The 23,108-nt window shown below is 39.3% G+C and overlaps 1 protein-coding gene across 2 annotated transcripts; it reads right to left on the bottom strand.

Moving 5' to 3' along the window:
* Positions 1-24: 24 nt before the first annotated feature.
* klhdc10 (kelch domain containing 10) lies at positions 25-19,219 on the bottom strand. 2 transcript variants are annotated; one of them, XM_053650310.1, is made up of 10 exons: positions 18,961-19,219; positions 10,250-10,342; positions 9,302-9,523; positions 9,056-9,210; positions 6,963-7,111; positions 3,944-4,028; positions 3,782-3,848; positions 3,640-3,687; positions 3,414-3,553; positions 25-2,935 (listed from the first exon to the last, which is right to left on the bottom strand). In XM_053650310.1, the coding sequence occupies exons 1-10, from the start codon at positions 19,043-19,045 to the stop codon at positions 2,726-2,728; spliced, it is 1,254 nt and encodes a 417-aa protein (XP_053506285.1). In that variant the 5' UTR covers positions 19,046-19,219; the 3' UTR covers positions 25-2,725. The 2 variants fall into 2 exon arrangements, with proteins under 2 accessions (XP_053506285.1, XP_053506286.1); XM_053650311.1 differs by lacking the exon at positions 10,250-10,342 and having other exon boundaries at positions 18,961-19,218.
* Between the last annotated feature and the right edge of the window lie 3,889 nt (positions 19,220-23,108).

Genomic DNA, 23,108 nt, shown 5'->3' with positions numbered 1-23,108 from the left:
CTTTACCTTTGTCTGTTACAGAGCGCTGACAACGGAGACTCTTTGCAGTGCGGATTATGTGCTGTATCTGGCTATAAGTGGTCACTTAGGGCCTCTGGACCACCAGGGGGCCCTATTCTATTGTTTTTAAATCGCTATGCAAAAAAACAAAACAACCCCACAAACCATACCATCGGTTGAGGAAAAGATTTATATATCAGACAGACGCAGGGCGCCCTCTTGTGGTGTGAAAAGAATAGAAACTGCACTTTTTTAAGTAAAATTCACATAACTTTTAACTAATGGCAGCTCATGAAAAAGTGGCAGCTCATGAACTGTTCATATCTAGCAGGTGCACAAAAAGGGAAAAAAACCCAGAAGCACAGACCTTGAAAACTGAATTTAATGTATGAATTTAATACTAATTTACTAGCTTTGCAGCACCTGGACGGGAGAACTCCTGGGGAAAGCTAAGGTTGCTGCTGGAAGTGGTATGAGTGAGGCCAGCAGGGGGTGCTCAAATGCCTCAGTAGAGTGACTGGGACACTATACTGTAAAAATAGCACTGTCTTTCAGATGAGACGTTAAACCGAGGTCCTGACTCTCTGTGGTTATTAAAAATCCCAGTAGGGGATAGTCGGGTTAAAGAGTCGGGGTATAACCCCGGGGTCCTGGTGAAATTCCTCCATTGATCCTTCTCTATCACGGCTCCCTAATAATTCCCATCTCTGAACTGGCTACATCACTCTCTTCTCTCCTCTCCACTAATAGCTGGTGTGTGGTGGGTGTTCTGGAGCAATCATCCAGGTGGATGCTACACACTAGTGGTGCTTGAGGAGACCCCCAGTAATATGAAAAGCGCTATATAAATCTAACTAACAAAAAAAAATTTAAAAAAAAGCTTTAATCAGTTTGACCAGTGTTCTTGTTTCTGTAACTGACATGGAAAAAAAAGTTAGTGACTAAGTAGCTAGCTAGTGCCTACAGTAAGCGTTAGGCTAACACATTATAAAATAAATAAAAAAATTGTCCCTTAGAGCCCTCCAGCCTTTGGCCAAAACAGCACAACTTATTCAGTCAATAAATTTTATTGATTTCCTATAATGAACACAAATACAGGTATTCAATAACTGCCTTAAAACCACATCATCAGGGAGCAGAACCCAGTGGGGCCCTTCACAATTCACATGACATTCATCAGTCATGCAGAGAAAAATAAAAGGGGCAAACAAAAAGGTGGGAGGAGCAAATATTTTAGGCATGTGTGGCCCTGATACACTCCTAGCGCTAAGTAAAGACTGACAGTACAAATAGTAGTTATTGTCAATAAGTGCCTAATTACTTCAGCATTGAAAAGTAAGTATTAAAGGCAACAGAGTCTAAATTAACGTACAATCTTAGGCTCCGGTTCTACGTGTAGAGCTTAATATCAAACTAGTTGACGTATTTGCCTATTTAAACATATTACTAAATGAAATGATGATTAGAGATGCATCGATAACATTTCTTGTATGAGTGCATGCTGTTTGCTACTCCTCCATACTGATCCTGATCTTCACACTGAACTGATTAAGTACTGAACAATTAATCAGGGATGTGATGGAACATTTATTTCGCTCAGTTTTTATCTTTGAGAAGTGCTTGCTGAAGTGCAGTGCTCTCTCTCCTTTTTCCTCCACAACTACCCTTTGCACTTATATTTAATGACCATGCCCACCAATACAGTTTAAACACCATAAGATGTTTAAACATAAGGTGACTTGTATAGTAGGAAGACGCTGTGGTTCCTCCTCTTGATATTGTGAAGAGCAGAGCAGCATGCTTTGATAATTAAGTATGAAATACATCCAGATCACGCTTATTTAGTGTCGTCCAATCACTCCCACAGCATCATGTGGTATCGGAGCATTTAAAAAATTTTGAAAGCATTCAATGCTGAAAACATAAAGTGCTGAAATGATATTATCGACACTTTCGAGAATTAAATATAGCACATTTTAGTTCTCTCTTGACAAGGCACTGAATCAGTTTAACTATCTAATGACATAATTTAAGAGGCTGTATAAGGGGAGTGCAGTTTTGGCAGAGAGAAGAAGAAGAAAAAAAAGTGTTTTATTATTATTAAAAGCTTTAAAAGTAAATTAAAGAGCACCTTATTCACAGTGAATAAAGATTCAGACGAGACAAATGAACGGAAAATACAAGGAATACGAGGAAATTCCCAAGGACGATATGATGTGCGTGTAGAAATAAATTAACGCAAGGGGAAAAAAAAGGATGGATTTCAAAGCAGTGTTTGTGTGATTGCTGAACAATATTTCACGTAAGCCTAATCAGCATAGTAATTATCCGCTATGCTACACAATCCAGTTTGGCATTGCACATGTTCAGTGAGACGTTGTCTTTCTTTAGCTTTAGTTACAGCAGAAATAAAAACCTTCCTTGAGCTGCATCTCTCGTGTATCCGAAGGCAATCAGAGTTCATCCCATCCGCAGTCAGCGTAGGTCAAAAGTAACGGAGAGTCGAGACGGAGAACCTGAAAGACCACTTTCTACTTGATCTTTTTAAATAATTAAAAAAAGAAAAAAGAAAAAAGGACGACATGAAAAGGCAGCGGCCATCCCACTGTTTTTGGTTTTAAGGCAGGCTACATCATAAGGACATATTCCTTATCTTCAGACACTGGCTCAAGTGTGTCGTCCGTCCTCTGGTTCCAAAAATCGACCGCGCGACGGCCGCTAGTCCTCATTTTAAGCGTTCGATGAGTTCCTGTGTGAGGCCCAGGTTAAGTAGCTGCAATGTCGAGAGCTGAGCCAGATGAGGGAAAGATTTGAGCAGTTTTTCCCAGCAGAGCTCCAGCAGGCTCGGTACCACCAGCCAGATCTTAAACAGAGAGCCAGTCCTCTTGTTCTCGTGGATGTTCACCACGCCTCCGTGGATGTACATACAGCCGGCCTAAAGAACCAACGCCAGAGGGAAGGTTAGAGAGACAGGAAGTACTATTACAAGGTGATTAGAGATCTCAGATAAACGAGTGCACATCTCTGATTAAAAAGCCATCTGCTAATCCAATTTCTCAATATAGATACTGATATCAAACCTCTGATATGGGTCACTCCATGAACACTGCAGCCACTCAAATGTATAACTGGCAATAATATTCAACATTGCAGTGAGTGAACAGTGTTAAATATCATGATTAATGTAAGGTGTTAAGGTGAGAATTTCAATGTAATTCTGTTCCTGTAAAAATATAACGTCTTCTTAAATTCTCCCCGTAAATCAGTGTCAGAAATTGGGATATTTCTTACCTAATGAAGTTATTATTTTACCAGAAACCTCTGCCATTTGTATTTTACAATAGGAAAATAAAAAGCATATAAGTGCCCTGGTTTCTGATCTAAGAAATAAAATGTGTGTGAGATGCACAGACCGGTGTGACAGCAGCACAGTGGAAATACGCCGGCTCGGGCATCACCGCAGGTAGTTTAGTCCACTGGAACGTCTGCAGGTTGATCTTCCACAAATCGTCCAGGATCAACTCGCCGTTATAACCTCCACATATAAATACATCTACGAACAAAGAGCAAGCAATCGATAAAGACACACAAATACATCAGACACTAAAACATGATCCACCTGAATGTGCTGTGACTTACCATTTTTTATCTGGACACAACTATGACATCTCCTGGGAGCTGGGTATCCTGTCGCCGAGGGGGGGAAAAAAAAGTGTTATAAAAATACACACCTCTGGCCTGCCACAAGAAGATTATAAACCCAGGAGAAAACAGATCGAACCTATTCTTTCATGGGGCTTCGTTGTGATCTCCTCCCACCAATTTGTTTCATGATTGTATGCATGAATCTGAAAGGAAAGCAGAAGGAACGATTTCAAAACCAACGATGGATGGATGTACGAAGGTGCATAGATATCTCAAAGACAATGATCCCAATAAGTACCTTGTCTAAAGGGTAGGATGTCCAAGAGGTTCCTCCTCCTAGGATGTATATCCTCTGTCCGTCATGTGCGATCTCATGTCGGTATCTGTTTGAAACGGCACAGTCAAGGCTAGTCATTAGATGTAGGAATGTTTCCCCCTCTCAGTCTTTGAGTCTGGCGTGACATCTTGTGAACTTAGTTGTATATTATGTTGACTAGGACTGCAACTAACGATTATTTTCATAATCGATTAACTGGCCGATTATTATTATTTTCTTTGATTAATCAGATTGGGGGGGGGGGGGCAAATTTCCAGTACCATTTTTTCATTTATTTAAAATAAAATAAACGAACAGTGTTACAAATATAAACTTAAGACTAAAACTTTACACAACTCTTTGTCCAATTATATACGACTGAAAAGAACCCAATACACACACCAGGATATATATTATTCATTTTGGACTGTAGTTTAATTCCATGCTTTTTTTTCCCCATCTATTAAAAAAATAGTACATAAATACTCATATATATTAATATTTATGCATTAATTTTTATGGATGCACAAAAAGCACTGAATTCTACAGTCCCAGCAATCCCTGGTTGATTGGTAGAACCTGTCATTCCCCAGGGATTGGTGCAAATACCAGGTTCAATGACATTTCATTAAATGGTGTGACATTTAATTTGATTCTCTGAATTATCTTTTGTTTATTTTATCCATCAATGCGACACTTGAACTTGTATAGCACTCATAGGTTTTTGCAAATTATAATTTCATTTGTAAATGAATTTAAAATAAATCCATCAATGAACGATCATCAGCTCAGCTAATGTGATATTTGTGAATGCACATGAATAACCAAATTGATTAATTTTAAAACATCTCATTTGAATATATTTTGATATATTTAACGAAAACGTATATAATAATATTTAAACATTTTTAAAACTTTCCTACGGACCCCCTGCAATTACACCACTGACCACTAGGGGTCCCTGGACACACTGCACGAGACGGTAGAGTACATAGTGCATAGTGTGAGTGATATGTCATCTACGACAACTTTAGCATTTACTCTCCGAAGCGTGTTTTCGGAACAGAAGTATCGTAATGAGTAAATGTGCCGCGCGCAGAACAACTAATTGATAATGAGATTCGTTGACGGTTTTCATAATCGATTATTATCGATTAGTTGTTGCGGCTCTAAGGCTGATGTTTTGAACAAAAACAAATTAATTACATAAACTTAATCATCACTGGGGATAATTTATTATCCTGATCAATTCGAATTCAGAGACCTCTCCAAACTGTGTACATAAAACATTTCCATCAATAACTACTGTGCCACAGTGTTGAATAAATTCTTCCCATTCTTCGAATCGTATCTGAAGGCAAACTGAGACTATACCATTTGAAGAGGGGTGGTTGAATTACTCTAGAGATCGACGATAATCGGTTTTACCAATATTTGTCCCGATATTTAAGCATTTTTCCATAATCGGATATCTGTTTTGTAATAATGGATCTTCCAATAAATGGTGCCATCTTGTGGACATTTTGAGAATTGCATGCAGGACAGCCATCGCAGCACAGCACCTGTTTGTTTTTTAGATTTGTTAGAATTATTTTTTATTTGCTTTATTTGGATTACCTGTTTGTTTACATAATCAAAGCTTGAGAAAACTGTTATAAATAAAATGGTTTGTTTAGTTCAGTGGTGTAGTTATCATTGTGTCAAAACAGAAGTATAACAAATAAATAATCAGTTCTGCATAACAGTTATCAGGCACGTAAACAAGCAAATAAATCGGTATCGTTATAAGTAAACAAAAATCAATATCGGTCGATCTCTAATTTACTCCCCTAAAATACTACAAATACAGACTTAAGTTGTGTCCCAAATGACATAGTATGCACTTACACTATGCATTATATACTCTACCGTCTAGTGTATAAATTTTAGAGGGGTAGTATCGTCTCAAATGGAACACTAATTTTTTTTTTTTACTAACCGGAAGTAGAAGCAGTTTCCCAGTCAACGGCAAATGACTTCAAACGTTTGTAATGCGATTGTGCTTTAACTTTAGCAGAATACCCAGCGTAGAGGTCGACCGATTGATCGGTTTTGCCGATTGATTATCGGAAAAAATCCACACCGACAGCGGCCTCTAGAGGCGAAATAAAAACCATCAATTTCGTTATGTTATTTGAAGTGTTTTTATTTTTATCGTTCATTTTGGATGTCTCTATTTTTATGTTATTTGGAGTGTTACTTTTTGGTTCAGTTTGGATGTATATCATTTATTTATTTTCATATTTATTAATATTCATTATTAGTCATATTAGTCATATTTATGCATTTATTTCACTTTAAAAAGTACAGTACATTTTCATGGTACAGTCAGTACTGTTTATTTTTTGTAATAAAGTTCAGCAATATTTTACTCTGGGTGTTGTGTTTTTACTCAGTAACAATCTTTAAAAACTATCAGCAGGTACCGCCCAACTCCGTTATCGGTAAAATCCACTATCGGTCGACCTCTACTACGTAACATACTGCAAGGGTAGCATCATCTCAAATGACATCAAACAAATTATTACATCGTAATGAGACATCGCTAGTTTTTGAGTCAATGAAACACTGTAAAATGAAGAAATCCATTATGTCAGTATTACCTTTTACGCCCAACATGACCTCAGTCACCATGGGATGGAAGCGTAATCGTCTCCGCAGGCAAATTTTGCTCGCACAACCCAAAATCAATAGAGTAAGCTGTGATTGTGGCTATGGCTGCTGGCAATGTAAACATTTAAGGAGCACAGTACCCCACAAAGGCAAAACATAATAATTTCGCCTTCATTTTTTGTGTATTTTGTATTTACTGACGTCATAGCACTCCCTTTTTTCCCCCTTCTTTCCAAGCTGCTTTGCACATTACAAACATAAATCAGACATTTAATCAATCGAAATTGTCTCTGTAGTCCCCAATTCACCACCTGCACTCTGACCTCCAGAATGAACAACAAACGCTCACCGCTCCTCAGGCAGTTCGTCCGGAGGGTTGTACGGTTTGAGGTGAATCCACTCGCGTGTGGTGAGGTCCAGTCTGTGCAGATCTGTGCTGTAAATGTAGCCTGTCGTTCCTCCAAACACATACAGGAAGCCATTTATGATGGCCATTGCCTGTACCAGAAAAAAAACAAACCAAAAAAAAGCCCAGCTCGTTTACTATTTACAATAAGAAAATGGAAAAGAAAATGGCAGATTATCAGTTTTGTATTAGATATATTACATGTATGTAGTGAGATGTGCACGGGAGCTCGTTTTCACCACGTATGAGAATTTCTCATTTCTCAACTCCGAGTTAATATCGCTTAATTGCGACTTTATTTAACCTCGAGTTTATTTTCATATCAACTGAGTTGATGTGAAAATTATGACTTTACATCTCTCAGCTGCGAAGTAATATTTCACAACTCAGTGAAACCTCGCACTTGCGAGATAAATGCGCATAATATTTTCTCATCCGTTGGAAAAATGAGCTTCCATTGATGTGCGTGTGGTGTGTGTGTGTGTGTGTGTGTACATACACCACAGTGTGCAAGTTAATCGACAGCAATAGTACATTTCAATGTGTACATTTCAACTGATTATTTGAATAATTAAAGGTTCTTGATGGAAATCTTTTCTCAAAAGGGACTCTACATAGAACCTTTACGGTTTCCCACCAGAAAGACAAAATAAAAACAAACAAACACACACACACCTTTAAGGGTGCTGGATGTCCTTAATCAGAGCGGAGAGAAAATGATAAACTGATGGACACATTTCCTTCATACGACAGTGCAGCGAAATAAAACAAACATTCAAATTATTTTAATAACTTGACAACTCAAATTGGCGAATTAAAAAATATGATAAAATAGTCTACATTCCACACACACACAACGATTTCAAGACCTCGATTTAGTACCTCAGTTGAGTACTATAATAGGATGTGCTGGATCAAGTACTATTTTGAAGAATGAAAGTAGGACTATTAATTAACTATTAGTTTATAACTATATTAAGTATTAGTTTAGAAGAATTACAACTAGGACTATTAATGCAGCAATGTATTAGCAAACATACTCACTCCTATTAGATGTTTAATTCAACGCTCGCCATTTTCTCATTCATAGATATGAGCGTATTAGTCTTATTTAGGACTTCTGATCGGGAGGTCGTGAGCTCAAATCCCAGCACCACCAAGCTGCCACTGCTGGGCCCTTGAGCAAGGCCCTTAATCCTCAACTGCTCTGCTGTATAAATGAGATAACCAAGTCGCTCTGGATAAGGGCGTCATCTGCCAAATGCCTTAAATGTAATGTAATGTAATCTTTCATTCTGCATTTTTTTTTTATATCCCTGACTTTGTTTTGGGAGGCTTAAAGGTCGTCTTTAAAGGCGGCAGTCTACACCCCCTCTTCATACATTTCTACTCAAGAAAAACCTTTCTGAATACCCCTAAACTTTCCAAGAAAAATCTGGCAACCCCGGAAGTGAAACACACAAGCAGGTAATCTGCAATAATAAGAACATGAACTTAAGCAGCTGCACATAAACCGCTTCCGAATACCCCTAACTTTCCGAGAGCAAATACTGACGTAGCTTTTGGACCAATGAATCGCTAAGTCTGAACACGGCCCTAAGAGCGTAGACGGTGTTCCTGATTTACTCATTTTTTCTTCACGACTGAAGGAACTGTTGATCATGTGCTGCTGTGGTTCGCGACGTTTGGTTTGGCAACGTTCGGCAACGTTTGAAAGCGGCTGATTTGATGTTCAAGTTCTGTATTGTTAATTTATTTCTGAAGATATTAAAGCATCATTAAACTCAGTTAAAACCTCCTTTTTTTTAGAAAAAAGTTAAAACAACACTAGTGATATTTTGGTCATATCACCTGCCCCAGAAGGAGATAACGTAATAAATTAAGAACTGTTATTCTGTAACTATTCAGCTTTTGTCCTGAATGGGATCTTAACTGACAGTGTCAGGGTTTTCCCAGAGTGAAGATGTTTTTGTAATATGGCCATTGGAGTAGTGCAAGTTTATGACTGAAGTGTCATCGGTGTGAACTGTTTTCACCTGTCCATATATTCGGTTGGGTTTCTTCCCTCTGCAGTTCAGCAGCGACCACCTCTTGTATTTGACGTTGCATACGTGAACGTCGTTCCCGTTGTTTTCTCCAAACGGGATTCCAGTGCCGCCAAACACAAGCAGGTTGTTACCGTGCAAAACAGCTATATATATATACATAAAAAACAACACCACAAATCGTAAATAAATCTCGTCTGTGCGTCAGGTAGGATAAAGTCTGAGCTGATGAATTACCTGACATGGAGGCCAACTCTGTAGGCATATAGCCCTCTGTGCGGATCTGTTGCCACGTCCCTGTTGCAAAGTGATACCTCCAGAGCTCCCTGAAAAGAGGGTAATCCTCGTTCTCCGAGCCGCCCGACTCATCGAAATCCGGGTTGTAGCCACCGAACACGTATAAATTGGTGTTGTCGGCGACGCAGCGGTGTCCACTCCGTGCCGGGGGGGCTCTGAGACCTACGAAGACAGAGTGATGAGGTTTTGAGAATGGGAACTGCTTGCAGACTCTTCGACCAGCCCTTGACGATCGTATCAGAGGACTGCTTTCAGTGCTTCAGGAGCTGTTTGAAGGAAAAAGGTTTTTAGATGGCAGGTTTGCTGTCGGAACCAAAATTCAAGGCCGGAGCGGCTCCCTCTTATTAACAAGGGTAAGCAGCCAAGCGACATACAAGGGTCCTCGAGCCATTTTCTCAAGGGGCTGGGTGGACAAAAACAGACGAAGACGTTAGACTGGGAAGGTTTGTGGTGAAGACGCTGTGGAATGAAGAGAAAGCGGTGATTTCATTAATCACCGTGGTGAAAATGTGACACGGACTCATCGTGACATGACGAACAAGGACGGTAACACAGATCAAAAATGAAGCTCGCTCTATGAGCAAGTAACCACACCCTTGCAAATCGTAAGGCAAATGATAAATCATCTCTCATTAGATTTATAAAGCAGGTGTGAGTACTTATACACTTACAAAACACTCGCGCGCACACACACACATATATAGAGATAAATAAAAATAGATCAATCCTGCCCTGATCCAGCACCACGACGATAAAAGCTAAGAGCTCAAAAGAGAGACGGTCGGAGGGGGAGAAGCTCGCAGAGGCAGGGAGAAAATTCAACACCCTCCCCGCGAGTCTGCTTTCAGGATAAGTGGGGTTCAATTCAAGGGCTGGCGCGTTACCCACCTTCTCTTAAAAACCTGTTAGGGATCCGCAGGCTGGAGCAAGGTTGAGCGAGGATTCGTCGAGCCTGAAGCCAGCGAGCTTTCTTCTTAGAGCCTGTCACCACAATCACCGCAAATCAGACAAACAAATGAAAAACAACAACAACAACAACAACAACAACGCAGGACAATGGCAGAAAATAAACAGAACATACACACATACACTATCGGTCAAAAGTTTGTGGACACTCGACTGAAATGTTTCTCATGATCTTAAAAAGCTTTTGATCTGAAGGTGTGTGATTAAATGTTTGAAATCGGTGTCGTAGACAAAAATATAACCGTTCCGACATATTCGTTTCTTTCATTAGAAAACTAACATTTTATTTATTTATTTATTTATTTATTTTTAAAAACGGCTCGGAGTGAAATATTCCGAAAAGCAGCCGATACGTGTCCAGTGTAGGTGTGAACTCCTGTAATACTGTTTAAAAAGCATCTCAGGGAAATTCCTCGAGAAATCGGTCGAGAAAACGCCAAGAATACATTTCTGGAAATTCTCGGCAAAAAGGGCGTCTACTTTCAAGATGCTAAAATATTAAATTATTCAGATTTATTTTGGATTTAACATAATTCCCATAGGTGTTATTATTATAAAATGTGTGTGTGGGGGGAGGAGGGGATAAATAAAATATGAGCGTGTCTAAACTTTTGACCGGTAGTGTACATCCACACGACAACATGTGCTGTTCGTTTGAGAATGAACGGCTCCGACTGGCTCGACTGGAACAAAAGAGAGCTGATGAAGAGTTTCATACAAATTAAGAGCTCGATAAGGAACGGTGTCTAGCACACAACAAGCACAAAGTCATCTCTCTTCACTCGACAGATTTCACAGAAGATGATCAGACACCAAAACACAGCACTGAATTAAACGCCAGAGCTGTCGCAGACGTGCTGCGTTAAGAACGTGCGACGTTAGTGTCACAACGTGAGCTGGTGATTCTAGAGAAATCACAAATCAATAACAATGCTGAGGATTGAAGATTGCTACAAGACAGTGGACAAAAAGCCTGACATGACCATGTTAGATGATAAAACTGCTGAAGATGCTGTGAAATAAAATGCGTGATGAATTCTTGAATCTGATTGGTCAGAAGGTGTTCATTATTTGTGTATGATCACGCGGCTCGGATCGTAGTTCCAGCTGTAACTCGTCAGCATGGGAAAGTCTTCAGGATAGACAAGTTTGTGCATTACAGTTTCTCGATAAAATGACAGCTGTGGGTTTTTTTTTAAAGAGAGAGAGGGGTAGATAAGTAAGGAAATGTTTACAGCTGCTATAACGTACGTGAGATCATGAACACACGTGTCCCTCGGATGTTTCATTACATTATATCCAAACACAAGCCGTTGACAAAAAAAGAAAGCGTGATGTGTCGATCATTAATAAATGAATGAGTGTTTAAAGCGGTATCAATTCCATTTAACAGGCGACGCTAACGTCCGAGGTTTGATACAGATCACGTAGTATCTAGGTAAGTTATGCAAAATGTGTTACAAGCACGATGGTGGTGTTTTGCATTGTGTCAGTCATCATCACACACTCTACTGGCTTACAACACATCAGCGGATCGGATTACACGTGATTACATCGGATTACAATTCAGCGTGTAAGGACACTCAGCCTGCTGCACCTAGAAGTACGCTTGTAGCATGACCGTGTACGCATATTTTGTCATTGCGGTTGCCAAGTGATCAATACCGAAATGAATCCCAGGAACATTTTTTTCCCCTCAAGGGACCGTTCGCTACCTCCAGACCTTTGTTGTCTGCGTTTCCATCGCGGTCTAAAGTACCGTGAAGATAAGGAAAAAAAAATCGGTCCAGTGACGTACGACTGCGCGAGACGAGCCCTTGGCAAGGATATGAAGCCTCGAAGTACGCTATAATCAAACTGATTATTGAAGTAAGCTGATTTTAATGATGTAATGATTTAAAATGTTTACTTGGCTCATAAAAACACATCGCAGGCTCTGATTGGAAGACAAACCTTTGAACAGTAACAAAACAAAAAAAGAAGAGTTTGCTGCAATTAAACTGGTGGTCTAGAGGTTAGGATCTGGCGCTCTGGCTGTCGCAGCCCGGGTTCGATTCCCGGTCAAGGAGCGAAAGAACTCTGTTTTCTGAAATTTGATAACGACACCGCAACAACAGCAAGCATGGAGGAGATCCGAGCTGCTGTTGATCGTGATGTACTGCTTTGCTAAAGAGGAAATTGAGAAAACGCTTGAGAAGAGACGAGCAGTGGAAGTAAAGCGAACTTGGAATCCTCGTAACGCTAGACTTAAAGTAAGCAAACGGATTTGATCGGCTATTGCTGAGATGACGGAGATGAACGTGCGCATTCATGAGCTTCTCTCTGCACTAGTTTCCTGTATGAACAACGCCCAGCTCGGTTAACACACTTGATATTTTTAAGTATACTTTTTCATTGCGGGTCGCCGTTTCCAGTTCCTGCTGTATTCCAGCCTCGGCATAAATACTTATTAAGGCCTGAACCTCGTCGTCGTCAGTCCAACGATCATATTTCTTAAGAAACTCCATTGTGTTGATTCGAATCGCAATAAACAACTGTTATTGCAACAGACTTTTATTTTTTTTTAAAAAAGGTGGTTAAAAAATAAATAATGCCGCATGTGCTCAACCAATCAGCATGTTCAGCAGCCAAGTCCCGCCCCCAAAAGTTCCTGGCTTTTGAAAAAGTACCACCTCCCAAGTAGGGACTTCGCGAGGGCTAAATATTTTACCTGGAACTTAATTTAGACCCTGGTCCCAGCGGAGGAAACGCAACGAGGGCCTCCAACAGTCCCTAGTTCCTGGGGAAAGTTCCCGCGGTGGAAAAGCGGCATAAGTACACATACTCGGTCTGTACAGGATTTCGCAGAGAATTTTGTGATCGTTGCGGCCAAAAATGCTCGTTTTTTTTTTTCAAAATTTGTGATGTAACTTGCGGAGTTTGTGCTTTATCTTGCTGGAAAACGACTTGAATTGGCAAAATTGCAATCTGTGATGTTTGTCGATTTTTTTTGTTGTTGTTTTGTGGGATGTTCCTTATGTAGTAAGTGTAATTTTACCCAAGTCTGTATTTGTGTCAATGTTTAAGTATCTATGCGAACGTATTTATGGATGCACGTATGATACCAGCGTCGAAGACAAATTTCCGCTCTGTGACAAACAGAATGGACAATAAAGTTAAACTAAACTAAACGAGACCTTTTAGCTGTACTCATGCTCGACACGCGTGAATCGAAGAGGGCTTTGGCTGAAGGTGCGTTGCGATGATGTCACATGACACGTCTTGGCCCGAATCTGCTGAAAATCTGCAGTAATTTTGAAGCTCCTGCGAATATTGCGCGATTGAGTTTGCATGATTTTGCGTTCTTTTTTGCGATCGCAAAATCCCGGAGAAACTGATTTACTAGATTTGGTTGCTCTTTTATTTATTTATTTATTTATTTATTTATCAGGATACAAAGAATACCAAACCGGGGACATAGGAACAGAGCTAGCAACATCAAATCATCAACACAATCATCAGAGAATCATCCTGAACATGTCTGACTTGTTCTGTAACAACTGACTGCCAACGTTTCAGCAGATTAACCTATTACTAAAAATTCCTTTTAATAACATTTTCTTGTCTGTTTATTTAGCTCGATTTTGTACTTGACGCTCTATGTAACAACTTCCATCTTGCGTTTAGACCAAATCCCAAACCCTTTCCACCATATACATTTAAAATGAAGACACAGACAACGCATGACTCGTCGCTCTTTCATCTCTTATCTTTCTCTCCATGAAGATTTAATACAGCGGGGTAGAAACTGGAGGGGGAAAAAACATGGACGCCTCCATGAAAGCGTGAATTATGTTAGCAACAAGCTAACATTAATGATCGTGAGTTTATGGTGTATTTACTTTCTCAAAAAACAAAACAAAACAAAAAAAAACAGTGAACTTCACAGTCAGTGTTGTAGATTTAACAAACTAACACGTCTACGCTGGTTGATGTATAAACTCGTTTAAAGAAGCGAAGTGATTTTATTTACTTATTTAACTGTTGACGGGGTGAGCGGCCATGTTTGACGTGACGTCATATGCTGAACTTGGTGCTGAGGAGACTTTGCCAACTTAGTCATAAAATTCCAAGTTACGAGCTTTAGTCAAACGCTGCAAAAGTATTGGCACCACCGGCTTGATCGATGCCATTGCTTCAGGCTGACAGACTCACTGCTTCTCATGCTACGTAGTTTACAACGTGAGGAAGACGAGCGGCAGCACCAAATAATACTCTGCCGGTTTCATTATTTCCTCTCAAGGTATATTTCGAGTAGTATTTATCGAACAACACCACCGCATCCTCCAGAGAAACTCCTCCTACTCTCACAGTATCATTATACACAGAGATACTCAACCAAGTTACTTTCAATCAAGTGGAAAGGGGTCTTTAACTGGCGAAATGTGGTTTGGATGAAAATAGGGGTTGGCAATATGATGATCTTAGATCGTGAATGATTAAAAACAAATTTTTTTTTTCTTTTAAAACAGAGAGACAGTGGGTATCGTGTTACTAAACTCATTTTGTCAGGTGCGCTCTAAATGGTGCGCTCAGATGTGGTACCCCTTAGATCATTATATTTTCTCCTCAATTTGTTTAACATGGCGGACAAAATGGAGGAGTTGAGGCATAAAAATTAAACATGGAATGAACACGGCACAAACCATGGATATTTACGAAATATGCGAAGGCAAGATTGGCATGTTGAAGAAACACGACAAATTTGTTTAACCACCAAGAAAACACCCCAAAGTGTGAGGCAAAATCCACATAACACAGACAATGGACATGAACAGCCGTGCAGCCACAAACAGCGTAATCAAATACTTTGGAAAAAAGCATTACTTACGAGAAAACACGTAAGCGCTGGAAAAACATCACTGACGCTGTGACATTTTACACGGCCAAGGACATACCACCATATATAATCAAAACGGTCAAAAATGGAGTTTTTGAGTCTTAATTAACTTCGTAGTTACAACTAAATTTTTTACTAAGACAAATCAATGTTTTCAATTTATAAATAATTGTTTACATTTTGTTGGGAAATGCACTTTTAATAACATTTGTTAGAAACGATACATTGGCCTGAGGTGTGTGTTTCTCTTTATCTCTGAGGTTATGTTTCCATGTAGACAGACATCTACATCAATAGGGATTTTTCATTTAAAAACATGCTTTATGAAAAATTTGACGATGGAAACAGAATGTTTAAAGACAGTTAGGACCGAGAAGTATAAGTTTACTCTGAAATGTAATTATGGCGATGGAGAACTGCAACCGAAACAGGCTAATGGACGGGGAAAAAAACGAATGAATGTTTTCTGTGTTGTATAATCTGGCACTGAGAACTCGTATCATTACACAGTCTGTATAACATTTGTCCAAGGGTTTATTGGTTTACTGATCTTATACAGTCTGAGAATAAGTAATCTTAAAAGCCGGCAGAAATCATGCTGCCTACTTTAAAACCAACTTCTCTAGATCTTTGTAAACAAGTAATTTTATGTAGCTGGATCGTCACAATTCTTAGTTCAATCCCATTGGACTAGGGGGGGAAACTGCTTTTAGACTACATAAAGTTTCTTAAGAAAGATCCATCCATCCATTTTCTATACCGCTTATCCTTACTGGGTCGCAGGGAACCTGGAGCCTATCACAGGGAGCATGGGGAACAAGGCAGGGTATACCCTGGACGGGGTGCCAATCCATCACAGGGCACAATCACACACCCATTCATACACTTACGGACACTTTGGACATGCCAATCGACCTACCATGCATGTCTTTGGACTGGGGGAGGAAACTGGAGTACCCAGAGGAAACCCCCTCAGCACGGGAAGAACATGCAAACTCCACACACACACACACGGCAGAGGCGGGAATCGAACCTCCGACCCTGGCGGTGTGAGGAGAACGTATCTTAAGAAACATACCGCTTACAAATAATCAAAAATGAACTATAAAGTAGAGCCGGGCAATATGACGATATAACGTTGACATTGTGATAAATTATGTCACGAGACACTTTTGTGAACATCAGATATCACAGTATTTTGGTAATAAAATGTTTTATCTATTAACAGTTACAAATTTAATTGAAAAATTAATTGTTCTTTTGTGATTGTTGTGGCCAAAAATGCTTGATTTTGCTTTTGTTTGTTTTTTTGGTGGAAAACTACCTGAATTGGTGAAATTTCAATTGCTCTTTCTTTCTTTTCAAATTTCAATTGCATGCTCTTTCGCAGTGAAGTTTGTTGGTAAATGAGACCTTTTAGCTGTACCCACGTTCGACACACTTGAATCGAAGATTTTGTATTCATTTCTGCTATTGCAAAATCCTGGAGGGACTGTTTTTAAATTGTAAATTTTTTGGAATTTTGTAGACAAATCTAGCAAGTATTTTTTTTTGCTGGTAGTTCACTCGGAAACATATTAGGGGTGTAAACATGATACAACTCTATTTTGATTATTAAGGTAATGATTTTGATATTTGAAGATATGAAGAATCTGCTATGATTCGATTAGATTTAATAGACTCGGATTGATTAGTCAGAATCAGGGGAAGGCCTAGCATTAACTTACAAATGATTTTAAAAGTATCAGTGTTACAGCTAAATCAAATGAACACATTCAGTATATTTACATCTACAACAATATTCCGATATTAACCCGATTAAGACGATACTCTGATTAAGAATCTAGCATGTAAAGTGCGATTATTGATGACCTTAATCCGACTAAAGTCATACTCGAAGTAAACACAAATGGAATTAAGACATGTGGAGTATTCCTGTTTTAGTCGCATTACCGACGTGTATTACAGACATGTACACACCTTAATCACACTATTAACGTCGTGTGGGAGTTTTCACCACATTTTGTGACAGGACACGTACACACACGGCAGCGCTCAACCGTTTGACGCCAAACAAGAGAGCACGGCTGCGTCCCAAACCGTGTATTTACCTGCTATATAGTAGGAGAAATACACGTATCTCAGCTACAATATAGTAGGTAAGTACACGGTTTGGGACGCAGCCCACGGCTTCAAGCAGTCATCTATCTGCACGTATAGCATGACAAATAATTAACCGCACTCGAAACGTTCGTAAAATTAAACACCCAAAACTGTATACGGTACCATAACGAAGACCAACTGTATGTCGATACGTGAAATTCTGGTGGGGACGTAATGACGTGTGCTGTTAATCGAACTCTGTTCTATAACATGCAAAACAGGAACATGAAAGGAATATTCTAAAAGCGACTCATGTAAACACTTTAATCAGATTATTATACGTCTTATTCAGAATAAGGTCAATAATTAGATTACTGCTGTCCATGTAAACATACACATCGTCTGTCCAGTTTTGATGATAACTGATTCATAATAAATGATAACCGATAAGAATCGAGGTACGATCGTCGCCTTTTAAATCGATACAGCGATCCGAATCGCCAGCTCGTTCGTTACGCCACAAGTCTACACGTGACTCATATCGTGTATCGTAGAAATCTCTTCAAATAAATACCCTGATGTTTGTCTCTCTATCGATCACCCCTACCGTAAAATATCAGCCTCTCTTATCGTCAGTGACGTACAACTGCGTATTTATCTTTCACAACAACCATTTTTATGACATTTATTCAAACAGTATCCATGTAAAATCCAAACATTTTCCAGGACTGACGCTGAATTTGCATCCTGCCTCAACATCCTTCAGTGTGTTTGCATAGTTTTCACGTAGTCACACTTGAATTTCTTTTCCCCCCTGGTTGAGATTATTCGTACACACACAAAACAAAACCTGTTAGAGATGAGCGAATATAAGTGTTTAGTGTTTATTATTAAAGTAAAGCAAAAAACAAAACAAAAAACAAAACAACAGGTCATATGAAAGTTGAATGAGGATCATTATATCACTCAATTATTCAGCTATTAAAACATTCATTCTCTCATGAAGGTCAAAATCATTATTTTAAAGCTTCCTGTCTCATGTGGGATTTCACAAGTGGTGTGAGTTTGCAAAATATAGAATTATTTTGTTAAAACAAACCACAACAATATAAACACACACAGAAGGAGAACATTTTCCTGACAGGAACCTTTCAGCCTTACAGAGGTCAGGGCGCGCGCACAAACACAGAACCGCTAGCTAACTAGGTTGACTAGTATTAGCGACTACTAACTAACTAACTAACTAGCTACACACGAATTGGTGGTTTAAGTATTAACGTTTACTACCAGATTATCACTTACATAATATATATATATATATATATATATATATATATATATATATATAAAAATAATGTATCAAGTCCTCTTTTTTCTACCTAGTCAACTTAGCTAACGTAAGATAGCTAGCTAGCTAGCTAGCAACAACAAGCACTCAATAATAACTAGCCAGCTAGCCAAACAGCTAACTTAGCAAACATAAGCTAAGCTAATTTACCATGACACAACACACACACACATTTTTAAAGCGTTTTCAGTGTGACGGTTATTTATTTATTTAAGTTGTGCTACAGTATTATAAGAAGAATGTCAGCCAACTCGGCGTCGTTTTATTGTGTGTTGTTGTTTGTTGTTTTTTCCCTCCACTGACCTGCCACTCGGAACGGAGGACTCCCTGACAGTTTCTCAAATTTATTCAGCTGCTCCGGGCTCTGTGCATCCTCCACGGCCGACATATTTGGCAAGGACGAAATCAAATCATGGAATAGTTTGTAGTTAAAACATAAAACGCACTTTCTTTACGTGCAAAACAACGCATTTTAAACAAAAAACGCGTCCTATTCTTCACGGACGTAGCTCCATCCGCTGCGGCTTGACTGTGAAGGCAGAAACTATTCTTCATTTCTCCCCCCCCACCAACATGGCCACAGAAACGAGTCAGGGAGGCTTTTAAATTTTCAAAATAAAGGTTTTGCACTTCGAAATGTTTGAATCAAGAAGCCATTTAATGCGTCCTGGGCTTTGCAGATGTTTCTTCATCACCACAAGAGGTGGATAAAGTATAAAACACTGGAATAAAGTTGGTTTGAAGTTGGATGTCCGATATTCTCGGATATGCTGAAATTAAGGGACCGTCTCTAAAGTTACATACGCCATTGTTAAACACGTTTCTAACTTCAATAGCATTTGAAGGGAATGACTTACAGTCATATAACCAACTGTAAAGTGTTCATCTAGGTGTCAGCTATAATGCTCACCTTAGATTTTTGATATTAATTAAAATGAGCTATTAAATAACATGTAAATTAGATATGAATTTCACTACAGAATGGGCCCATACACCAAATATACCATTATTTAAAGCTCAGTAGCATTTGAAGGAATGATGTACAGTCTCACAACCAACTATAAAGGGTTCATCTAAATGTCAGGTATGATGCACACCTTTTAGATTTCTGATATTTATTAAAATAAACTATTAAATCATATGTAAATATTGGCATGTATCTCACACATATGGGCCCATACACAAAATATACCATTATTTAAAGCTCAATAGCATTTGAAGGGAATGATGTACAGTCACACAACCAACTGTAAAGTGTTCGACTAGGTGTCAGGTATGATGCACACCTTTGAGATTTTTGATATTTAACCCTACAATGCATGAACCAAATAAACCTTCACGAATGCATAAAGGGGGTCAAAATGACCCGTACTGGATTGAATGGTTTTCTTCAAAAAATAGATGTCCTATTAATGAAATTTTTGATTATTTTTGTCTCCTAATGTTTTATTCCTTTCAGATTTGGTCCCTAAATGTACGTTTTTTTCTGGATTTATGATAATGTTTTACATGTTCCAATACAAGAAAGCTGTCCGAATATTTTAGTGTTTCACTTTGAAGCCTACTACAGTATATAAGCGAAAAGTATGTGGACACCTCGCCATCACACTCATATATGTTGTTGAGCATCCCATTCCAGATTTAGTTCCTGTTTGCTGTTATAATAACCTCCACTCTTCTCGGAAGGCTTTGCACTAGATTTTGGAGGTGGCTGGGGATTTGTGATCATTCAGCTACAAGATCATTAGTGAGATCAGGCACTGATGTTGGGTGAGGAAGCCCCCAGGTCTGCAGTCGGTGTTCCAGTTCATCCCAAAGGTGTTCAGTGGGGTTGAGGTCAGGGCTCTGTGCAGGACACTCGAGTTCTTCCAGTCCAACACACCATGTCTTTATGGATCTCACTTTGTGCACAGGGCGTTGTCATGCTGGAACAGGTTTGACCTCTTAGCTCTAGTGAAGGGAAATTGTAATGCTACAGCATACAAAGACATTCTAGATAATTGTGTGCTTCAAACTTTGTGGCTACAGTTTGGGGAAGAAGCACATATGGGTGTGATGCTCAGGTGTCCACATACATTTGGCCATATACTGCAGTGTAAATGAAGTGCTTCATTTTGTTCTTTGTAGCCTTCAAAAAAAAGTAGGAACTGGTGGAATTCAGTAGACACATTTTTCATTTGAAAAGTGTGTCAGGACATCACAGAATTTTCCGTGGCTAAGTCCATGCCTTATTACCTCATTATCCTAATTCTGTTTGTTGTATTGAGAGTATCCACCAGAGGGCGACAGATACCCACTATTTAGAAATGCTTCTTAAACCCTTCATGTATCCTGCATACATTATTCTGAGGACTTAATGAAAAGGTTAAAGCTAATTTTTCCTTTAAACTGATCTTCACAGTACGTTAAGCAACAAATATAGTTGAAAATATTAATTTCCTTTAAATTTGACTCCTCGAAAGGTTTTGCTTTTGACTCGGCTGATAGCTTTCCCAATTTATGGGCAACTTTTAGAGCTCAGTGACGTGTAAAGACTAGGACAAGTCACTGCTAACGGCTCAACCTCTTCAAATGTGAATTAAATTCCAGTTACCAGGGAAATACTAGTTTGTTATATGTCTGAAATACACGCTCACCAAAAAAAACCCAAAACAAAACAAAACCCCATCCATCCATTTTCCATACGACTTATCCTTCAGGGTTGCAGGGAAACTGGAGTCTATCCTAGAGAGGATGGGGCCCAAGGCGGGGTACACCCTGGATGGGATGCCAGTCCATCACAGGGCATTATCATACACACATTCACGCACCCATTCATACTCTACGGACACTTTAGACATGTCAATCAGCCTACCATGCATGTCTTTGGACTGGGGGAGGAAACCAGAATACCCGGAGGAAACCCCCACAGCACGGGGGGCTGAATGTGAGGCGAATGTGCTAAGCACCAAGTCATCGTGCACCCTGACAATAATAATAATAATAATAATAATAATAATAATAATAATAATAATAATAATATGTCGAGTATAAATATGTCTTTTGTAATCCATATTTGAAATACATAATCTACAATGTGTGATATTTTGAGCTTAAAGTATAAGGAACACTATATATACTGGAATAAGTCATGTTTTTTCTAAGCAAAACAATTATTTTTTCCCTCCAAAACACCAGTTTCCAAGTTATCACCTAAAATAAATATTTAGTGAAATGTTTTCAGGAGAAAATAACCGCAGCGAGTCACTTCCTGTGAAGTCTAACAAGGTTGGAGACACTTGTAGAGGACCTTGGAGTGCTTCTCCATACAGAATATTTCAAACTCTTTTATATTCTTGGGTTTGTGCTTTCAGGTCACGCCGAGTGTTCAATGGTCATAGCTAAAAAAAAAAAAACCCACTGATTTTATATCTCAGAACTGTTTATTTCGTGTCATTTTGTTTATCTATCATTACTGGTTGTGTATAATACATGGCCCAGACTTAATCTCTTGTCAGAGGCAAGCAGTTTTTTGGACTGTTCTTTATGACGTTACCGTATTCATGATGGTGTCAATTTTCACACGTGCTGCAGAAAAGTCTTAATGTAGCTCTGATCCACCGCCATGTTTTACAGTAGACGCAGGAAGTTTTCCCAGAGTACAGTCTGCTTTTTTCACCAAACATACCCCAACCTGGACCTGGAGTCAAGAGAGCAAAATTATCTGTGCTCTCTCTGTGTGGGAGGGGCATACTCTCTCTCTCTCTCTCTCTCTCTCTCTCTCTCTCTCTCCTGTCAATCACAGTGATACTTGTCAATCACGGGCGTCCGTGAGCCCAAGTGTGAGGAAGAGCACGGATAGCACTTTCCTCTGAGTGTGTTACTCTGCCCCATGATGCAGCACGAGCAGCAGTTCGAAAAGACGTGGTTGGCTGGCTTCACGTGTCTCAGAGGAAGCACGTGTTAACCTTCACCCTCCCAGATTGGTAGCTGACGTGTGATATTGAAGAGATGGCTGGTGGGTGGGAAATGGCAGGTAAACAAATTGGTGAGAAGTTTGATCATCGAGTTTTTGGTTTCATTTGATCACAGATCATGTGATTTTAATGTTAGTTCAAGTGAGGCGTGGTGAGTCTTAGTGCTCTCAGAAGGACTATGGATCATCTCATGCATCATCTGTCAGACATTAAAAAAAAAAAAAAAAGTCTTGTTAACGTCCTTATAGTTTTAACTGCTCATGTATTTCTATATCTGTTAATTGGGTCGTTCAGATTAACGGTTGTTAATGGGTCTCACTGCAACAAAAAAACAAAAGATATCATAGCAAGTAAATATATCTTAATATAATGGCAGCGGTGGGCTTAGCAGTTAAGTCTCTGGGTTACTGATCGGAAGGTCAGGGGTTCAAGCCCCAGCACTGCCAAGCTGCCACTGTTGGGCCCTTGAGCAAGACCCTTAACCCTCTCTGCTCC

This window comes from Ictalurus furcatus, chromosome 19 (genome assembly GCF_023375685.1).
Source record: "Ictalurus furcatus strain D&B chromosome 19, Billie_1.0, whole genome shotgun sequence".
In the NCBI taxonomy this organism is placed as follows: domain Eukaryota; kingdom Metazoa; phylum Chordata; class Actinopteri; order Siluriformes; family Ictaluridae; genus Ictalurus; species Ictalurus furcatus.
Note: the sequence above shows the minus strand (reverse complement) of the source record. Positions and strands in the feature narration are given on the sequence as shown.